Below are 22,907 nucleotides of genomic sequence, written 5' to 3' on the forward strand. Positions count from 1 at the left end.
AATAGCTTTTGAAAATCTTTCCTTCATCTGACCCAGTTACACAGAGTGTAAATACATATGGCTGTCGGATATTTATTAGTCTTTAAGTATCCTGACTGCTAGAAATATAAACTGCCAAAACACACAGATCAGTTTCTGGCCAACCATCATAATCCAGCCACATGAAAGCAATGCAAGCATACGTGAAGATACACCTCGCTTACCATATTAAAATAATGTTTCATCTTGGTGCCTTTTGTAATATCCCATATAAATATGCTGCCATCGTGTCCTGCAGATAACATAATTCTGGAATCAAAGGGATGCGTCTCCAAGACAAAGACTTCATCAGCATGTCCCTTTATTCAACAAAATCATATAGTTAAGGAGAGTTCGCAAGCTTGAACTTTCAAATTAAAAACCCGTATTGCCGTAGTACGTAAGGGCTTTTAAAAATGTGTTAATGACAGTGATTTATATATTAGTATAAACACAAATTTCTACTCATTTAATAATATCAATGGAACATACTGTGTATTAATTTTATACTTTCAAAAATCAGATTACAGTTCAAAAAAAATCTTGATTTGTTATATTGTATAAAAACTATTTACCAGTAAGTTATGAAGCAGCTGTCCAGTGTAAGAATTCCACACTTTAAGGACATGATCATTCACGGCTGTGACAACAATGCTATCATTCTGATTCCAAGCTATCATTGTTACTTTGGGTTTCATAAACCTTTCCTCTTCCAAAGATAAGTCCCTATGAAAAAACACACAATGTGTAAATTCATTTAAATGGTACAATCAATACGAAAATAGCAAAAAGTAATCTAGTTCATGTATATACATCATCATATGTCTGATACACATCTGACCCACAGCAGATTATCTATAAACAGATTATGGCAAAAATGGGACAAGGAGGGGATGATTTAGAAACAGTTGAGTCTGAATGAAGGCAGATGTTAGGACACCACCACTGCTCATAAAGGCAAAGCTTTTTCTCTCTCTCCCTTTTCTATTATTCCCTTCCCCTGACATCAAGCCCTATCAGCAATAAAGTTGTTTCTCTCTCCAGAGAAGATGACAAGAAATTTTAGGAAAACAGAAAGAAGGAAAGCATCTTCACATCCCCAGCACCTAGAAAAGTGCCTGACATACAGATATTCAATCTGTTTAACTGTACGTAAAACTGTACTCATCCCTTTACAGTGCCCTACAGGCGGTTCCTACAGGCTCTCTTGGCAAGAAAGGCCTGGACACAAACACCTGCAATGATCTGCAGTCTTTATGAACATGACATGCGAAGTCTCTCTGTAAAATATACTCGTAATACACAGAGATAGGGTAAGGCCTAGCTGCGTTTGAAATCAGAGAATACATCCCAAGAAATTATAAACATTTTTTTTAGTTTTTTTTTTTCATTTACATCCAAATTAGTTAGCATGTAGTGCAACAATGATTTCAAGGGTAGACTCCTTAATTCCCCTTACCCATTTAGCCCACCGCCCCTCCCACAACCCCTCCAGCAACCCTCAGTTTGTTTTCCATATTTAAGAGTCTGTTTTGTACCCCTCTGTTTTTATATTATTTTTGCTTCCCTTCCCTTGTGCTCATCTGTTTTGTCTCTTAAAGTCCTCATGAGTGAAGTCATATGATGTTTATCTTTCTCTAATTTCACTTAGCAGAATACCCTCCAGTTCCATCCACGTAGTTGCAAATGGCAAGGTTTCATCCTTTTTGATTGCCGAGTAATACTCCATTGTACATATACACCACATCTTCTTTATCCATTCATCCATCGATGGACATTTGGGCACTTTCCACACTTCGGCTATTGTCAATCGTGCTGCTATAAACGTGGGGGTGCATGTGTCCCTTCGAAACAGCACACCTGTATCGCTTGGATGAATGCCTAGTAGTGCAATTGCTGGGTCTTAGGGTAGTTCTTTTTTTAGCTTTTTGAGGAACCTCCACACTGTTTTCCAGAGTGGCTGCACCAGCTTGCATTCCACCAGCAGTACAAGATATCCCCTTTCTCCACATCCTCGCCAACATCTGTTGTGCCTGAGTTGTTCATGTTAGCCATTCTGACAGGTATAAAGTGGTATCTCATTGTGGTTTTGATTTGTATTTCCCTGATGATGAGTGATGCTGACCATTTTTTCATATGTCGGATGGCCATCTGGATGTCTTCTTTGGAGAAGTGTCTATTCGTGTCGTCTGCCCATTTCTTCACTGGATTATTTGTCTTTTGGGTGTTGAGTTGGAGAAGTTCTTTATAAATTTTGGATACTAAACCCTTTATCTTATATGGCACTTGCAAATATCTTCTCCCATTCTGTCGGTTGCCTTTTAGTTTTGCTGATTGTTTCCTTTGCTGTGCAGAAGCTTTTTACTTTGATGATACCAGTAGTGCATTTTTGCTTTTGTTTCCCTTGCCCCTGGAGACAAGTAAGAAGTTGCTGCAGCCGAGGTCAAAGAGGTTTTTACCTGCTTTCTCCTCAAGGATTCTGATGGCTTCCTGTCTTACAGTTGGGTCTTTCATCCATTTTGAGTTTCTTTTTGTGTATGGTGTAAGAAAGTGGTCTAGGTTCACTGTTCTGCATGTCGCTATCCAGTTTTCCCAGCACTACTTGCTGAGGAGGCTGTCTTTATTCCATTGGATATTCTTTCCTACTTTGTCAAAGCTTAGTTGGCCATACCTTTGTGGGTCCATTTCTGGGTTCTCTATTCTGTTCCAATGATCTGAGTGTCTGTTCTTGTGCCACAAACATACATTGTAATTAAAGAAAACCACCATAAGAATATGAAAGAAGTATCCCATAGTATCTCTCTATATAAGCACAATGGAACACAGACAAGAGAATAATCCTAACTAGATTGGTCAGGGAAAAGTGTAACATAAGAGGCAAAACAGAGTAAAGGCAAAGACTCCATGCTTCACTTTATTTTTTAAGTTTATTTATTTATTTTAAGGGGGGGGGGGGGAGAGAGGAAAAAGAGAGCATCCCAAGCAGGCTCTGCGCTGTCAGCACAGAGCCTGATGCCAAGCTTGATCCCATGAACCATGAGATCAGGACCTGAGCAGAAACCAAGAATGGGATGCTCAACCGAGCCACCCGGGCTCCCCATCCATGCTTCACTTTAAACTAAAAGGCATTCACCTGTTAATAGCTTTGAACCAACAGACATTTTGTCCTTCACCAAGTTGATCACCCAAGATTAGAACACTAAAACGAATATACCCATTAATTCTTACATACAGAAAACTCTGTTTTTCAAGACTGGAAAGAGGTAAAACTTTAAATGAGAAAAGACAATTCCCACCATGGGGGAGATTTCAGGCAAAGTGCTCTCCAAGGCAACAAGAAAACTGAGCAGTTTTCTGTCTCAGTAAAACTTTCTATGTTGAAGTTTTTACATCGATGTTCGTATTTTGCTTAATAAAATAATTTTTCATAGGTGAGTGTGATTTCAAATTATCCTCTTAATAGTGAAATAACCTTCACTATTTCAACCAGTCAAGGACTAACAGTATTCACACTCCCACACTAAGGTGCTTTTGAGTATCCAGACGGATCATTTTTCAATCATGGTAATGGTGTGATTTGTTTGTGAACAAGGATTATCAGATTTCCAGTACATCTTGCTTCCATTAACTACCACAGAACATTTCACAAAAATGTTAATATCTCATTTATTTTGAAACCAAATTAGAACTGTTTGAGACACAGCAGAGAATGAGTTAATTTCCCCTACAATTACTAAAAATAAAGCAGACATGAGGATTTCCAAAGGACTAAATGTGAAACATTTCTCAGAAAAACTGATAAAACCTTTGACATGGCTACCCTACAGCAGGCAGTGTACTAGAAACATAAATGTAAGGATCAATTCTTTGGGAAAAATGAGATTTACATATCTTATGTATCCATCAGATATGCAGGAAGTAGCCATTCATTTAGATCACTGCTCTTCCTAACAGGAAGTGGCTCCAATCCCCTGAACACAGCAGTCAACCACCAGGGAGAGAAGGACCAAGTAATTACAATGCACCTGCTTCCACTTACCCTGAGACTCTGGTCGCCATATCCAATAAAATGCTTCTCCATTCCAACTGCTCGAATCTCCAAATCCGTGCTGTTCCGTCTCTGCTACCACTTAAGAACCTTAAAATATTCAGAAAAAGATCTTATGCTCACAAACATGCCACTAAGAACTACAGATAAAATCAAAGCCAGAACACTTTTAATGTAGCTATTCTGACTGCAAGTAAATGCAGAGATGTTATCTCGAAAGACAGGGATTCAGAGCTTATCTGAATGGGAAAAATTGGTTTGCTGTAATTTGCCTGGCCCTATGGAGTTAATGCACGTTTCAAACTCATTCAATAGCTTGTCAAATAGATGGAGTTTTGAGAAGACAATGTGCAAGAAGTACCTGGACAAGGAAAAATAACTAGGAAGAATTAAAGGTGTGTGTGTGGGAAAATCAGTAAGAGCAAAAGCTCCATTTTAGCATCTTTACACTCAAGCTAATTCACGTTGGCCACTATGTAAAAATACGTCAATCTTTTAACAAGAGAAAGTATTAAAAACTGCAGTTTAGGAAAGGCACCTGAAAGACACTTGGGACCATAAGAGAGTATATAATTTAAGTGACAATTCTGTCACATGACACATCACAGTGGTTGATTAGGAGATTTTTTTTGTTAACTACTCAAACATCAGCAATTTTATTACCTTTACATCTAATTTTCCTGCAAATCAAACATTTAGCCAGTAGTGAGTTAAGGAAAGCTACTTTGGGTCACAGGAGCTGGTAGAAGCTACAATTCTAAACACTTGCATTTAATGTGTCCCTCCCCGCCCCCCCACAGACACATTTCATTCAATTCATACAATTACTACTAAGTACCTGCAATTTGCAAGGCAATGTATTAGCTGCACTACTATGCAGCACAGTATGTTTGCCTAAAAACCCACTCACAAACACAAAAACCCTTACTCACCGATCACCATTGTTACAAAATTGGATGCTATCAACTTTATCCTAAAGGGGGGGAGGGGGGCACAAAACAAACAGAAAAGTGATCAACCCCCTTATTTGTAAACAAAGCAAAAAACCCCCCTCCATTTTAGAGCTAGAAACACATCTGGTTTAGCACAAGAAGGAGAATCTCTGCTGCTTAGCTTCATCATTCAAACACGTATCTTACATTTAGGTGCAAAAACCTAACGTGAATCTAACGAGACTATTAAAAAAAAAACTTCCTACAGGAAAAAAAGATAACCTGGCCACTGACCAGTATTCTAGAATCCTGAGAGCTATCTATCTTACTATACATTAATAAAAGAGCATTCTGATTTAATTAGTGTGATTAAGAGGAGTAGTCCCCTTGAAACTAACTCCACCCAAACTGTCACTTAAAGCTAAAATAACCACAAAATATTAGCACTGTCACATACTTGTCAGTAATATCCTTCACCTTTATACATGCAATCCCTCCTATATCTAAAATTAAAATCAAGAACAATTTCGTTAGCAATATTTGACCATGTACCAACAGGAATATTAACGATTGGGGCGCCTGGGTGGCTCAGTCGGCTAAGCGTCCGACTTCAGCTCACGTCACGATCTCTCAGTTCGTGGGTTCGAGCCCCGCGTCAGGCTATGCGCTGACAGCTCAGAACCTGGAGCCTGTTTCAGATTCTGGGTCTCCCTCTCTCTCTGACCCTCCCCCGTTCATGCTCTCTCTCTGTCTCAAAAATAAATAAACATTAAAAAAAAATTTTTTTTAAAAAGGAATATTAACAATCTACAGAATTTTATAACATGAGTACTTACCGTGTGGCTTTCAAGTTCCGCGATTTTTTCAGGTGCTTCAAAACCCAAAAAATACATTCTGATTACATGATCAGTACTACCTGTGGCTAAAAACATACCACCTGCAATAAAAACGTCAAGGTTAAAAAACTTGGGTTTGTAATAAATATCCAAACAAACCAAATCTCTGTATCAAATTAAGCAAAATCTCTTATTCCAAAACTAAGTTTATCTCAATAGATCCATTTTACAACTCATTACATAAAGACTTTAATATAATGCAGAGCGATGTTGCAATTTATAATAAAAAATACATACTGGGTCTTCATCCCTATTTCTGGCACAGAGCTCCTAAAACCCTTGGAATTTCCTAAGTGACAACACTGATAAAAGTATCTTGATATTCATAACAAACCCATTTCAACCACACCAGAGCTCACATTAACAAAGTTCACATTAATGGGGGTGCTGACTGCCGGAAGTACCAACCGTGTGATCAGAGGGCTCCCCTGACCTCCGAGAAGTGGGGGGGGAGGGGGAGTTGAATCGATCACAAATGATTTAATCAACTGTACCTATGTAATAGAGCCTCCATAAAAACACAAAAGGAAAGAGTTCAGAAAACTTCCAGGTTGGTGAACACGTGAAGATTTGGGGACGTGTGGCATGCTTAGAGAGTGCCCCATCCCACACACTTTATCCTCTGTGTCCCTTCCATTTGGCTGTTCCTGCATTATATCCTTTTATAATAAGCTGGAAATCTAGTAAGTAAAATGTTTGGGTTCTGTGAGCTGTTCTAGCAGAATAATCAGACCCAAGGAGGGTGTTGTGGGAACCTCCGATCTTTAGCCCATGAGTCTGAGCACAGGTGACAACATGATCTGGGACAGGGGGAGTCTTGTAGGACTGAGCTCTTCACCCGTGGGATCTCACACTATTCTTTAGGTAGATAGTGTCAGAACGGTACTGAACGAACTGCAGGACACCCAGCTGGTGCTAGACACAGAATTGTTTGGTGGTGTTGAAAACAAAACAAAACAAAACAAAACAAAAAACACATAAATCAGATGGGACTTTAATTTAAAAAGTAATTCAACCCGGAAATATTCACTATCTCCCACTGCCTTACAAACTCTGGGCAATGACCCTATGTGCTACTAGTCTAAAGATGGCTGACAAAAGGGGCTCTGCTTTTGAAAGAACCTCACACACCCACACCTCGCTTCAGAATACAAGTTCACTCATTCAAGTTTCCAGACTCATGGGGGGGAAGTTTTTGACGTCGCCTAAAAAGAAAAACTACTACCCAAGTTCACTGTGTAAGAAAAGAAAATGCGGAAATGATTTCACCAGGATGTGTGGAAAACAATCAAAGTACACAGTGCAGCCTGTTAAAGAGAATCAGTTTTGGTGTATCTCACCACGGACACATGGATGCCTTAAGCCTCCTTCTGCCAGCTCGTCTATCACAGACTCTGATGGCCATTAAAAATCAGAGAGTGGCAGAATGGGACAGTGAAAGACAAGAAAAAAGTTAATTAAATAAACATCATAGATTAAACCTAAGTCATCTACTATCCATCTGAGAAAGGCTATAAGCAATTCTGTGGCCATTCAATAAAGGCTAAAATAAAACTAAGAAAAAAAGAATGACTAAAGTTATCTTACCAACACTAAAAGAAGAACAAAGCATCTGAACACCTGGTCTAGGCTTCTCCGTGAACTTCAGGGGACGTGGACTTGAAAAGAAGAAGATATCGTTTTAGAACTCATTAGTTTAACACATTAACAGGGTTCAGAATACTGGTTTGAATCTAGCACATTTAAATAGTATGACCTTATTTATGAAGCACCTCACAGTATGTCAAGTATCTCTGCATATAATATTACAGCTGGATGGGTTCTGGAAGACTGTTCAATCCCTATGTTCACAAGAACGCTACCACACAGCAAGAGCAGACCTACCAGCCCCCCCGTCTTGTAGCTGAGGGGACTAAAACCCAGAATGCAAGTGAACCCGCCATCAAGGCTGTAGGACGGGGAACACAACCACCAGGGGACAGCGCCACTCAGCAGAAACAATGCAAGCCCCAGGTGTAACTCTGCATTTTTATCGGAGCCACGTTAAATGTAAAAAGATTAGTTTTTTTTCATTTTTTCATTTAACCCAATATATCCAAAATATCACATCGATATTAATAAAAACATTAATGAGAACTTTAGATTCTTTTCATATCACATCTCTGAAATCTTCCAGAACATACGGCACGCATACTGTATCTCTTCACCAAAGACACCGGATCTGTATTCAGATTTCATAAAACCTTAATTCACATACTCAAGTTGTTTGAAATACGCTTAAAGGTTTTATAATACCTGAATCAAGTATCAGGTTTTAAACTGAAATTAATAATTCAGCTCCTCGATTGCACCAGACACACGTGAAGTACTCACCAGTCATATGCAGCTGGTGGGTACTGTCCTGGACAGCACAGATCTACAACCCAGGTCTTCTGAGTCTTAAGTAATCCTGCCTAAATTTCTGACTACACGTCCAATCATACACTTCTAACATTTTTCAAGATGTTTCACATATGATCTCACTTTTTTCCCCCATAGAATGTGCCCTCTAAGATAGAAGAACATGATTCTTTTATCTATCCAACCATCCAAACAGTACATTGCAAACAGTACACAGTCAATAAGGCACTAATGCTGTAAATAGTAAAAAGTAAAAAGGCAACCACAATACACAACTTCACTTTATAATCAGACTTCATCTCATTAGACTAAACTGTAACATTAGAAAAAGAAAACTTGGGGCACCTGGGTGGCTCAGTCTGTTGAGCGTCCGACTTCAGCTCAGGTCCTGATCTCACAATTCGTGGGTTCGAGCCCCGCATCAGGCTCTGTGCTGATGGCTCAGAGCCTGCTTCGGAATATGTATGTATGTATGTATGTATGTATGTATGTATGTATGTGTGTGTGTGTGTGTTTCTCTCCCCCGCACTTGCGTGCACACGCGCACTCTCTCTCTCTCAAAAATGAATAAACGTTAAAAAAAAAAAAGTTGAAAAGAAAACTTATTACACTATTAGGGCCACCTACCTGAATTTCAGGGATTCTAAATCCCACTGCCAGAAACAAACTGTCCCATCAGCACCAGTAGAGACCATGTATCTTTGGGAGCCTTTGGCCATTGGGCTAAACTGAAAAAGAACAACACATACAATTCAGTTTCCTAAGTGCCTACTAAAGTCATAGTTTAATGGTTTTTCAAAGTTAATTTCAACTCACAAATTTAAGTAAAACATAACCATTGCAAAATACAGGTGACAGTATAGTGAAAAATCATAACCTACAAAAATAAGGTCTATCTCTCATTTGTAAATGTCATGCAATCTCAATAAAAGATTACTGTCAAAACTAACAAACAAGAATAAAGAGAAAAACTTTTGCAAAGAGAAAGTGAAGAGCGTGAAGAGTTGGTCCTACCAATATGAAAGCTTATCACAAAGCCTCAATAATTAAAACTATGGGGCATGGTAGGTACAGGGTCAGAATGACCAATGGAAAAATAGATTATCAACTCCAAAATGGCCCTTAATAGAAGAGTTAAGATAAAGGGTTGTCTCAAAACAGTTGGGGAAACGATGGATCAAAGCATAAATGATTTACCAATCGTAGAGCAATCTGGAAGCTATTCTTCAGACTATAGACCAGGATAAATTCCAAGTGGATCAATTATCCAAATATTTAAAAAACAAAACTATGAAAGTATTCTAAGGAAACACAACAATTATACTGTTAACTTCAGAACTGGGCGTTCAACTGTGCTACATAAACAAGCTAGACAACGTAAGATCAATTTGGACCAGAGACATCCAATAAGGCTTAAAAGATGGAAAGGAAGATACGAAGAAAACAAGAAAAACACACTAGGCAAAAGAATATGAACCAAAGTACAAAAGTGAGAGGGACTATGGTATATGACAGCAATGGAAATATCTATAGGACTACTGTGTTCGTTTGTGGAAGTTGTGGGGAAATGGGTTAAATGGTAGAGACTCTGGACCCAGTAAGAGCAAGAGGTAAATGCTGTTCTCAAGTAAAATGCAAAGATTTGTCAGACAACAGTGTACAATATTTACTGAAAGGAAACAGATAAGACAAACCACCAAGAATCAACCCAGTTAAATCCAAGAACCTTCACTGCAAGGAAGTAGTCCCTTCCTTCCCTCCAGGGTGGGGGAGGAGAGCCATGCAGAAGGAAACACACCTGCTGACTCACCAGGCATTCAACACAAAGGAGCTTAGCAAACAAAGTACAGCCATTAACAGGAAAGAAGAGTTGAGAAGCAATTTTTCTAGGTTATTCACATAATTATTCATCATTATAACATCCCAGAGAGATACGGTTTATTATGTTTTATGATTTTTCCCAAGATTATACATTTTATAAGGGAGGTAGGATTTGAATCTAAGACTTCTTCAAAGAAGCTTTTTCCAAGTTCCTTCTCTTCAAGTATAGAAAAGGAAGGGTTTTTTAAAATGTTGAAAGTGATCATTTACATCTAAGCAGGTATGTTCCAGAAGGCAGACTAAAACTGAGTTTTGGGGAATATCTCATTAAAAGTAATAACTAAGGGCGCCTGGGTGGCTCAGTTGGTTGAACACCCGACTTCAGCTCAGGTCATGATCTCGCAGTCTGTGAGTTCGAGCCCCGCGTCAGGCTCTGTGCTGACAACTCAGAGCCTGGAGTCTGCTTCGGAGTCTGTGTCTCCATCTTTCTCTACTTCTCCCCTGCTCATTCTCTGCCTCTCTCTCTGTCAAAAATAAATAAACTTTAAAATAAATAAATAAGTAAATAAATAAATAAATAAATAAATAATAACTAAAGGTATATTAACAGCTGAATATTCTTATAATTAAAATTAAAACGTCACAGTAAAATTTGTAACTTTGCATAGGGTATTTTAAGAATTCCAAACCCGAATGTCTACAGAAAAGTAACTGCACCTGAAGTCTCCTATGTTCTAACTAAATCAAAGTCTTAGGTACACAAGGGGTGTTGCTGTCTAGTTCATCTCACTGACAACTCTGTCCCTAGCCTGACACAATACCGTCCTCTCTGTAACACTTCAAAAATATTTTTAAATACCTAGCATGGCAAAAGTTGTCAGGTTTGTTTGGGTTAGGTTGGAGGCGGGGGCTATTTGCGCTTATCTTCTCTCCTAAATGAACTTGATGGCACGCTAAATTCCATTAAAACAAAGCAACTGGGATTTCAAATATAAACACACTAACCTTATACCATGATTTGGAGAGATATGACATCTTTACAGCACTGAATCTTCTGATTCAGGAGTATACTATACTAGACATTTTCACTAAAACAGACTATTCCCTCGCCACCCAATGCCAAGGCTGTCGTTATTTTTTAAGACCTCTCTTCATGAAGAGTTTTCTAATTTCCTGGTAAAGTTTACTCCTATGTGTATGAAGGCTTTTGTTGCTATTGTGATTTATGTTCTTCTGTTATATTTTCTAATTAGTTATTGATGGTTTATAGCCAAGTTTTGGTTTTAGGACATAGGTTCTGTATTTATCTGGTTTACTAAGCTCTCAACAATTCTGTAAGTTTTAACAGAAGTCACCAGCGAGTCCTCTCAGCTTTGGAGTTTTCTTTTCAGGAGATTTTTTTTAATGCCCAACAGGCATATTTTTAACCTTTCAAGCTTTCCCTTTTGTAAGAGCAACATTCCTCAAATACAATATACTGACAGCCATGTTTCATTAATCATCCTCAAAGCTACTCATCAATGACCATAACATGTACCTCTGGATATTGAAAATAAGAGTCTCATTTTTCCAAGGAAAATCCTTATGCATAAAGGAAACATAAGAAGTATGATTTCTCAAAGTCCCTGGCAGCTTTATGACTCTGTACTACAATCTCGCGTAGCTACTTCCAAAGTCAAAATCGTTTTCCTGAAATCTACACATTTTTTTTTAATAAAGTCTATTATTTATTTTGAGAGAGTGAGAGAGAGCAGGGGGAAGGGCAGAGAGAAAGGCAGAGAGAGAGAATCCCAAGCAGGCTCTGCACTGTCATCGCAGAGCCCAAGGCAGGGCTCGAACTCACGAACCACGAGATCATGACCCAAGCCAAAAATCAAAAATCCGACACTTAACCAACTGAGCCACCGAGGAGCCCCCAAATCTACAAATTCTGAGTATTCAGTATATAACATATGCCTGGAACACAACTTCTACAACTTGTCTGGTGGCAAAGTTTAATGTATGCTAAGCCTCTATGTTGCTTTTATTTTTTTTTATTTTTTTTTTAATGTTTATTTTTGAAGGAGAGAGAGAGTGAGTGAGTGTGTGTGTGTGTGTGTGTGTGTGTGTGTGTGTGTGTTTGTGAGTGGGGAGGGGCAGAGAGAGAGGGAGACACAGAATCTGAAGCAGGCTCCCCCGGCTCTGAGCTGTCAGCACAGAGCCCGACACGGGGCTCGAACTCACAAACCGCTAATTCATGACCTGAGCCGAAGTCGGACGCTTAACCGACTGAGCCACCCAGGCGCCCCTATGTTGCTTTTAAAGAATGCATTCGTCAGAGGTAGCTAGTGACCCTTATTAAAATACTGCCAAAAATGCAAATCTTTCCTGTGTGTTTATTACATGTGCATTTTAGACAGATTTATGGAAAGGGGGAATTTGCACAACATAAAACTCACCGTTTGAACCATTTTAAAATGTGTAACTCAGCAGCACTTACTACTTTCACATGCAGTGCAGCCATTACCACTATCTGGTCCCAGAGCTATCATTTTATAAGACAAACTGTAACCTGTCAAAGCATTTTCAGTGGATTCTCTTGGTACAGCATACATGTAAATATGGTGCCATACTTGTCTCTTGCTGTAAGTGGATAGACGTGAACCATGTGAACCTGAATCATGACACTACAGCCCAAGATCCTCAGCATGAGTCTCCTAAGAATATTGAATTTCTAATCCTTAAATGCAACAAATGTGTCAACACTCAAGAAATTTACTATCAATATAATACTGTTATGTAATATAGAATTCATACTGAAATTTCTCCTAATTTCTCAAATCTGCTTTATAGATTTTCTTGACTCCTAAAGCCAGGATCCAAATCAAGGCTCACATATCACATTTATACTTGTACTATTTTCTTAGTTTCCTTGTAACTTTATTTACTTATTGACTTAGCCTTTGTTGAAACTAAATGATTGAAGGATATGGATTTACTTCACAGACTGTTTCTTAATTTGAATTTGATTACTTCCTCATGAGATTCAGGTTAAACTTTTTTTTAACAGAAATACTAACAGGAAAATAAGGAAATTTCACTGTAGAGTCAATGCATTTATAGTTACAGGTCTATTCAGATTTTCTTCTTCTCTGTGCCAGTCTTCATAAGTGTTTTTCTGAGTATTTACCTGTTGCATCTTTATTTTCAAACTTCTCGTATGGTCATTTAAGATATCCTCTTTTTTTTTTTTTTTTTTATTTAAAAAAAAATTTTTTTAACGTTTATTTATTTTTGAGACAGAGAGAGGCAGAGCATGAACGGGGGAGGGTCAGAGAGAGGGAGACACAGAATCGGAAACAGGCTCCAGGCTCTGAGCCCTCAGCACAGAGCCCGACGCGGGGCTTGAACTCACGGACCGCGAGATCATGACCTGAGCCGAAGTCGGCCACTTAACCGACTGAGCCACCCAGGCGCCCCTAAGATATCCTCTTTTTAATGTCTGAAGAGTCTATAGAGATGCCCCCTTAAAGCTGATAATGGTTACTTTTGACGTTTTTTTTCTTCATTCCTCAATCTTATACCAACATTTTCAGTCTTTCAAAGAACTTTTGGCTTTGCTGATCCTGTTATGCTTATGTTTTCTATCCTTAATTTTTGTACTTATCTCCCTAACTCATCCTCTATGGTTTCCTGCTATTTTTCTAACTTCCTAGAAATACAGTGGATCACTGAATTTCACCTTTTTAAAACATATGCACTGAGAGTTATAAATTTCCCTTTCTGTACAGCTTCAGCTGTGTATTAGTAATCCAATGCCATGTAACAAATTACCCCAAAACGTAGCTACCAAAATCAATATATATTATCTCCCAGTCTCTTACGGGTCAAGAATTCAGAGAAGCTTAGCTAGGTGGTTCCAGCTCAGGGTCTCACGAGGCTGCAGGAGACGTCCGACCAGCTTCTGAAAGGGCAGACTCCCTTGCCTCTGGCAGGAGACTTCAGGTGTTTGCCATGAAGACCTGTCCTTAAGGTTGTGAGTATCCTATCCAAACGACAGCTGACCTCCCTCAAGATAAGTGAGTCAAGAGAGTAAGGTCAACCCAGGGCGCCTGGGTGGCTCAGTCGGTTAAGCATCCAACTCTTGATTTCAGCTCAGGTCATGATCTCATGGTTGTGAGCTCGAGCCCCACATCAGGCTCTCTGCTGAGTGCAGAGCCTGCTTGGGGGTCTCTCTCTCCCCGTCTCTCTCTGCCCCTCCCCTGCTCACACTCTTCCAGTCTCTCTCAAAATAAATAAACTTAAAAAAAAGAAAAAAGACATGTCCACGCTATTCGACATGGGGACTTATCGAGGGGCATGAGTCCAGGGAGGCAAAAATCACCAAGCACCATCTTGGTGGCTGGCTATCGAATTCTACATTCCATGATAGATAAGAACCTAATATTTTCATTAATAATTAGTTAAGTATTCCCAAATTCTTATTGTGGTTTCTCCTTTGACACATGGGTTATTTAAAAGTATATTGCTTGGGGCACCTGGGTGGGTGAGTCGGGTAAACATCTGACTTTGGCTCAGGTCATGATCTCACGGTTCGTGGGTTCGAGCCCCACATCAGGCTCTCTGCTGACAGCTCAGAGCCTGGATCCTGCTTCAGATTCGGTGTCTCCCTCTCTCTCTCTGCCCCTCCCCCACTCATGCGCGCGCTCTCTCTCTCTCTCTCTCAAAAATAAACATTAAAAAAATTTTTTTACTAAAATAAAAGAAAAATATTGCTTAATGTGAGGATTACTATGCTATTAATTCTGGCTGTTAATAATTTCAGGCTTAATTCCACTACTGTCAGAGAATATATACTTAGGATTATTTCAGTATTTTCAAATTTGTTGAGAACTTGCTTAAAGGGTCAGAATGCGGACAGTAGTTATACAATAAACACCCCACTTAGAGTTGTAAAGAAATGATGCTGATATTATACACAATGTTTCGATGTGGCATCCAAGTCATTATTTATGTTGTTCAAAGCTGTGTTTCTTTTTTTATAATTTTTTAAATGTTCATTTGTTTTTGAGAGAGAGAGACAGACAGACAGACAGACATAGTACGAGCAGGGGAGGGACAGAGAGAGAGGGAGACACAGAATCCAAAGCAGGCTCCAGGCTGTCAGCACAGAGCCTGAGGTGGGGCTCAAGCTCATCAACCTCAAGATCATGACCTGAGCCAAAGTTGGACACTCAACCAACTGAGCCACCCAGGCGCCTCTATGTTTCTTAAGAGTATAGACTCTTCATTCAATTACTGAGAGAGACAGAGATGTTTTAATCTCCCACTATGATTACGGAGATCTACTTTTCCCCATGAATTCTATTTTTGCTTTATGTATTTTGACTCCATGTTACTAAATTTAGAACTCAATCTTCTGTTTTTATCATTACAAATTGCCCCTGTTTACCTCTAAAAATAGTAATTTCCTTAAAGCCTATTATCTAGTATTAGCATACTGTATCAGCATTCTTACAGTTAATGTTTATAACAGTTTCCCATCCTTTACTTCCAGCCTCCCCTTAGCCTCATAGCGCAGGCGGGGTTTTCTTAGTTATGTCTGAAGTCTGTCTCTCACTGGAACACCTAATGCACTTGTACGTGAAGTGCTTGTGAACACACTGCTGTCTGCTGACAGCCTGGTAACATTCCAGCACTTCCCGACTTTCTTTCGCCCTCTTTTCTTGCCCTTTTTTTATTACTATTATTCCATATTTCCCCCCTATTGCTTGTTATACACCCTCTTACATTTCTTTTGCTATTTTAGAGATTACTAAATCCACCTTCATCTTATTAAGTCTTATGTAAACTTGTATTTTTCACTTCTCGACGCAAAGATGTCAGAATACTACGGGTACCTCCTGCTGACACACAAGCCCTATTACTATTATTTGCTAGTTCGGCTGTCTCTATATTTTTAAATTTTTTTTAAATGTTTATTCATTTTTTGAGAGATAGAGAGAGAGCACGCGAGAGTGCGCGCACGAGCGGGGGAAGGGCAGAGAGAGACAGAATCCGAAGCAGGCTCCAGGCTCTGAGCTGTCAGCACAGAGCCCAATGCGGGGCTCAAACCCACGAACTTTGAGATCATGACCTGAGCTCAAGTTGGACGCCCAACTGACTGAGCCACCCAGGTGCCCCAATTGTTTCTAGATTTTTAAACCCATAAACCCTTAAACCCATATACTTGTTGTATACAGTTGGTGCTTTTTTCCATTTGTCCGCACTTTTTTTTTTTTTAAACTCTTCATTCGTCCTTGCATCTCCAAGCCTAGGATCACATTTCCCTCTCAGCCTAAAGAAGACTATTAGAAATCCCCTGTTCCACTGCTGGGAGACTTCTGAAAATGTGTTTAGAGAGCTTCAGTGACAGATTTGATGGGTTCAGAACCCTTGATGGATAGTCACTGTCAATTATCACTTTATTAATTTTAAATAAACCCAAATATAAGATTATTTTTATGTCTTTATTTCATTAAAGCTCTCCACCCAATGTGGGGCTTGAACGCACGACCCCGAGACCAAGTGGCACACTCTACCAACAGAGCCAGCTTGGCACCCCCAACAGCACTTCAGAAAGATCACTTCTTGAGGCACCTGGATGACTCAGTCGGTTAAGCATCTGACTTCGGCTCAGGTCGTGATCCTGCGGTTTGTGTGTTTGAGCCCCACGTTGGGCTCGGTGCTGACAGCTCAGAGCCCGGAGCCTGCTTCACACTGTGTCTCCCTCTCTCTCTGCAACCCCCCTGCTCACGCTCTGTCTCTCAAAAATGAATAAACATTAAAAAAAAAAAAAAAAATAGAGCACTTCTTTGGGGTCACCAGAGTAGCTCAGTCGGTTGAGCATCCAACTCTTGGTTTCAGCTCAGGTCATGATCCCAGGGTCACGGGATCGAGCCCTGCATCAGGCTCCAGCGCTGAGCACGGAGCCTGCCTGGGATTCCCTCTCTCCCCCCACTGCCACTGGTGTGTTCTCTCCCTCTCTAAGATAAAAAAAATAATAATAAAAAATAATAAAGAGCATTTTTTTTTGTCTATCGACTCCCACTGTTCTACTGAAAAGCTAATCATCAGCCTTACTGCTTATTTTTCCTTTTGGTTACCTTAAGATTTCTCTTTGGCTTTAAAAGGTTTATTGTGATGAAAGGGCACCTGGGTGGCTCAGCTGGTTAAGCGAACGACCCTTGGTTTCAGTTCAGGTCACGATCACATGGTTCGTGACTTCGAGCCCCACGGGGTTCCGCACAGACAGTGCAGAGCCTGCTTGGAATTCTGTCTCTCTCCCTCTCTCTCCGCCCTTCCCCTGCTTGCGCTCTCTCTCTCTCTCCCTCAAAAAATAAACTAAGTTAATGAATTAATTAAACCAAACACAAGTTTTCTGGCCACGTTCACTAGCTGCAGTTTTCCGTATGTTTATTCTGCTCAGGGTCCTTGGTGCTTCTTCAATCTGTGGCTCTATTTCTTCAGCGCATTTTGCAAACTTCGCAGCTCTTATCGCTTCAAGTGCAGCTCTGCTCCACTCTCTCTTGTCCTCTTGTTCAGGAATTCCAAGTACACATGGAATTTCCAGTTGCTGTAATTTTTTTCTATTCTAATTAGTTGCAAACGCAGCTACACATAAATTGTGTAGGTATTTCCAAAATATTTCCTCTCCAATCTTACCAGTGTGTCAAATACTCTACTAAGCTTTTCAGGCACCCCCAGTGGAATCGGCGAATGCCTTACAACTCAAGGCTCCTCTCTCTGCCCTTTCCTTACCTACCGTATCTTGACGTTCTACGTTCTTATTAGTGCCTCACGTATTTCTTCACGAAAGCCACGGGCACCTGGGTGGCCCATTCCATTGAGTATCCAACTCTTCATTTCAGCTCAGGTCATGATCCCAGGATTGTGAGACTGAGGTTTGCTTTGGGCCGGGCATGGAACCCACTTAAGATTCTCTCATTCTCCCTCTGCCACACTTTCCTGCTCACACACTCTCACTCCCAAATAAAATAATTTTTTTTTTTTTTTTTTTTTTTTTTTTTTTCAACGTTTATTTATTTTTGGGACAGAGAGAGACAGAGCATGAACGGGGGAGGGGCAAAGAGAGAGGGAGACACAGAATCGGAAGCAGGCTCCAGGCTCTGGGCCATCATCAGCCCAGAGCCCGACGCGGGGCTCGAACTCACGGACCGCGAGATCGTGACCTGGCTGAAGTCGGACGCTTAACCGACTGCGCCACCCAGGCGCCCCTAAAATAATTTTTAAAATAAACAGGGGCGCCTGGGTGGCTCAGTTGGTCAGGTGTCCAACTTCAGCTCAGGTCATGATCTCATGGTTTGTGACTTCGAGCCCCGTGTCAGGCTCTGTGCTGACAGCTCAGAGCCTGGAGCCTGCTTCGGATTCTGTGTCTCCCTCTCCTTCTGCCCCTCCCCTGCTCAGGCTCTGACTCTGTCTTTCAGTAATAAATAAACGTTAAAAAAAATTTTTTTTTAATAAAAATAAGTAAATAAGTAAAAGAAAGCTAATCCAAACCAGCTATACATTATGTCTTTTCACTCCTGCGGAATGTTCATTTACTGTTCTTTCAGACAGACAAAAGGTTCTACCTCTGGTTCTACTAATACTAATGTTTTTGAGAATGTAAGTTATATCCAGTGACACTACATGATGCTACCCTTAAGCGTGTACACCAAAATACTGACAGTGACTACTTCTAGATGGTAAGATCATGGAGGCTTATTTTCTTATGTGCTCATTTTTCTGCAAACGATATTACTTGTACACATTTTCAATATAAATTGGAAGAAAAAAACCTTTACTAAAATTAAAAATGTTTTCTATATGCCAGTAACAACAGAGCAAAGAACATGAAAAAGATTAATAACTAAAACTGTGTACCTGTTTGACTGTGAACTTTGGTAACCACTGGCAAGCACAGATGACCTCTGATGTATAAAAGCTTACTACCACCCAGACTTCTCAGGTATATTCAGTAGGTGATAACCACACGTGGCCCCATTACCAAAGAATGGGCCTCAGGAAAGACCAGAGCTCCACTTTCACAGTGCGGGACTCCATAATGGTTTTAGGACAGACACCAGCACAGAGTACTAGAAGTTTTCTTATTTGCTGCTATACTGCCTATAAATTCATATGAAATAACAAAACATTAACTGTGAAACACAGTCTTCTAGAAAACAATTACACTCCTTGCCTTAAAATAAATAGGTCCACCAAAATCTCGCTTAAATTTTCAAAATATAACACTATCCCAATTACGGTTGTCTTCATTCAAAAATAAGTTTCTTGTCTCTATCCTTCAAGAAAACTGACCCGAAGAGTTTAGGAAAAAAATCTCTCTTGTCACAAGACTTCACACCAAATCTCTTTGGAGACCACTTAGCACAGAGCCTGGGTGAATTCATACCTGAAAATGGAACCAATCCCCCAGTTTTATCCAAATTCAAATCAGAAGCACCAATGTACCTTAAAAGGCCTCCCAAGTCATTATCTCCTAACAAAATGTGATTTTCGAAATAATGACCCAAATGCACCATTTTCAGTTCCGAATGAACTAATGGAGCTAAGGCAGTATCGTCGATGGCTACTACAGAGAGACTCCCAGACATTCCACGCCTAGAAGAGCATACACCTCAAGGTGATCAAGCCTTTGGATCAATGATCCTGAAAGTGTAGCCTGAGGAGAAGAAGGAGGAGGAGGAGGAGGAGGAGGAGGAGAACCTGGGAACTTATTAGGAATGCCAATTCTCAGGCTCCACCTCCACCATTTTCAGTCAGGATCTCTGGCGGTGAGGCCTAGCGATCTGTGCTTGAAACAAGGCCTCCACGTGATCCAGGCCTACATTAAACAGAATTACTGCTCTGGATCCAACATCCAAGTTACAGGAAATACAGGGACATATTGAGCTGCTCTACAAGGATATAAGCAGTAACAGCCAAACTGTGGGAACCCAACTCTTTTAACAGAGACACTTACTGTAAAGGGTTTTAAAAGTTGGGCAAGGGAATGCAATTTGTTTTAAGCTTCTTTTTATCGACAGTAACCAACTGTAAGGTATAGGTTTTGTCTGGTTGCTCAAAGTAACTCTATTTATGAGACAAATGGAAATCTGAATATGAAAAAAGGAAGTATGATGATGTTTTGGTTGCTTTTTTTTTTTAACGTTTATTTATTTTTGAGACAGAGAGAGAGAGAGGGAGAGAAAGCAAGCATGAGTGCGGGAGGAGCAGAGAGAGAGAGAGAGAGAGAGGGAGACACAGACTCTGAAGCAGGCTCCAGGCTCTGAGCTGTCAGCACAGAGCCCAACACGGGGCTCGAACTCACGAACCACGAGATCATGACCTGAGCCGAAGTCAGATGCTTAACCGACTGAGCCACCCAGACGCCCCTGGTTGTGTTTTTTAAAAAGAAATTCTCATCTTTTAGAAAGACATATTGAACTATTTACAGAAGATAGGATATGAAATCTAGGATCTGCTTTAGGTACAAAGTGAAGTGGTTGGGGAACAACTAGCCATGGGTACCTAGGGATTCATTATATGAGTCTACTTTGTGTATGTGCAAAATTAGCTTCCACAATAAAGTGAAAAAATTGTCTAAATATACTTCAACAAATTTAATCAACTCAGAAAAATCCACAGGTTTTAAAGTAGAAAAATCAGGGTGCCCAGGTGGCTCAGTTGGTTGAGCGTCCAACTCTTGATTTCAGCTCAGGTCATGATCCTAAGGTCATGAGATCGAGCCCCACATCGGGCTCTGCAATGAGCATGGAGCCTGCTTAAGATTCTTTCTCTCTCTCCCTTTGTGCCTCTCCCCCACTCACACACTCTCTCTCAAAGAATAAAAAATAAAGTAGAAAAATCATTAATGTAGCCTCAGGTTTGTAAGCGACACTCCCCCAGTTCAATAGTAAGCCTAAAAGAAGCAATACGTCATCCATCATGCCTTCCGGTAAAGCTCTAACTGCATTAGACATTACATCACCCTTCCAAGAGTCATGGAGGTATGATTAATTACATTTCTCTTGGTTACTAAAACAGATCACACAATTGCTAAGCATCTTACTATTTGTCACCTCTGAGGAGAAAGAGTTTCAAAGGAAAAGGAGATCATATACATATATGCACACTGAACCTAGTTTACCTGTAAAGATGTGATTGACCCTGTGTGTCCTTGGAGCACAGCGACTGGGGCACAAGTTCTCAAGCACCACACTCTGATGATCTTATCACAGCTCCCTGCAGCGATCATCGTATTCTCATAGTTGACCGCCATATCTGAAATTTCTGCAGAATGACCTCTTAATGTGGATAACAGGCGGCCATTGTGTGTTGACCAAATCTTCACCAAACAATCATCTGAACCCTAAGAAAAAACATACCCCAAAATAAATGTTAATACAGCAAGTCCTTTACAGCAGTTTTAAAAATACCATTTATATGTCACTTAAATTAAGTATCTATAACTCCTCTTTCCAACTGTAGAATACTCTGTAAATCATGAATCTTACAGTCAGAACACTTACGGAACAATAGTTCTTTTCTTCTTCAAATCACATCTACATAAAGATACTGTGAAGTTTTCATTTCTGTGGACCAGACCACATTATAAACACTATTTTCCCAAAATTGCCTGCCAAATAATGAGCCCAACCAAAAGTTCACCACTCACATATTTCACTTAACAATGGTTAAATGTCAGTTTAGCTCACATCAAGCTAAATAATTTGATACACGTTAGGACAGATATACGGATCACAGGCTGAGTGGAAATCCCAAAAACAACTAAAAAATAATGGGACTAGCACCCTCATTCTAAATAACCAGACAACAGAGTCTCAAATCTGTAGCACCAGCCAACACCCATCTAACTCAGCCCACTTCTGAGTCTCTACTCCACATCTCGCAACTGAAAAAGGAAACTTAAATTTGTGACCCCTTATAATTTTCCCTTAAAATATTAAAATGGTAAATTAAATTACAAATATTTATGTATAGTTTTATAATAATTGTAAAATAATCTTACAGTATTAAAGTAATCAATTTCTCTGTATCAATGAGAATCGATGTGAGTATGAATCACCTGTAGAGATTTAGATTTTTATGGAAGTTTTTTGGTTTGTTCTGGTTATTAGACATACTAGAAACATCATTAGCAGGTCTAGAATAGGCTGGAGGGGAAGTATTAGGCGTGTATATTTTTAAGATCCTTGACAATCAGGCCCATGAACCACAGCTCTACATCAATGTCTCACCAACACCTTAAAGGCCTAGCTACCTGCATCTGAGTCACTTGGGCTACTTAATAAAAATGCAAATTCATGGGCCCCGCATCAGACCCATGGAGTCAAAATCCCTGAGAATAGGAAGCATAGAACCTACATGTTTTAGAAGATTGCCTAGATGATTCTAACCCACACGCAAGTGCTCCAGATTGATACCAAATTGAGTTTAAAACATTAACTCACTGTAAAGATTCTATGTCCTGTCCTATCAAATGCTACACAGTAAACAGCAGACAGATGTCCGAGAATCCTTCTGTGCATTTTGATGTGCTGATACATGGTTCCTGGAAATGCTGTGCTAAAAGTGGAACACCCTGTGAGTTGTTTTCCTCGATGTATCTCCACTAGGAAATAAAAACAATGAAAATGGTTAAGGAAGAGCCAATATGTAAAAAAACGAAAAACTCCACAACAATTTCTAGAGGTCACAGAATCTATGTTCCAGAAATCCTAAGGACAGACACAAGTTTCTCCCCAGTTC

The 22,907-nt window shown here is 39.9% G+C and overlaps 1 protein-coding gene across 1 annotated transcript in view; it reads right to left on the bottom strand.

The window, feature by feature from the left end:
* BRWD1 (bromodomain and WD repeat domain containing 1) overlaps positions 1-22,907 on the bottom strand; it is a 122,017-nt gene that overhangs the window by 72,634 nt on the left and 26,476 nt on the right. Inside the window, exons 7-15 of the mRNA XM_047100159.1 lie at positions 22,610-22,770; positions 21,286-21,507; positions 8,922-9,022; positions 7,482-7,552; positions 5,835-5,935; positions 4,999-5,039; positions 4,058-4,156; positions 594-744; positions 204-338 (exon numbers count right to left, since the gene is read on the bottom strand). Of these exons, the coding sequence (XP_046956115.1) occupies positions 204-338; positions 594-744; positions 4,058-4,156; positions 4,999-5,039; positions 5,835-5,935; positions 7,482-7,552; positions 8,922-9,022; positions 21,286-21,507; positions 22,610-22,770 (1,082 nt within the window). The remainder of the gene's footprint in view (positions 1-203; positions 339-593; positions 745-4,057; positions 4,157-4,998; positions 5,040-5,834; positions 5,936-7,481; positions 7,553-8,921; positions 9,023-21,285; positions 21,508-22,609; positions 22,771-22,907) is intronic.

Source organism: Lynx rufus, unplaced genomic scaffold (assembly GCF_022079265.1).
Source record: "Lynx rufus isolate CCGP_SWC_20201006 ecotype Redwood Valley unplaced genomic scaffold, mLynRuf1.p SCAF_5, whole genome shotgun sequence".
Classification (NCBI taxonomy): Eukaryota; Metazoa; Chordata; class Mammalia; order Carnivora; family Felidae; genus Lynx; species Lynx rufus.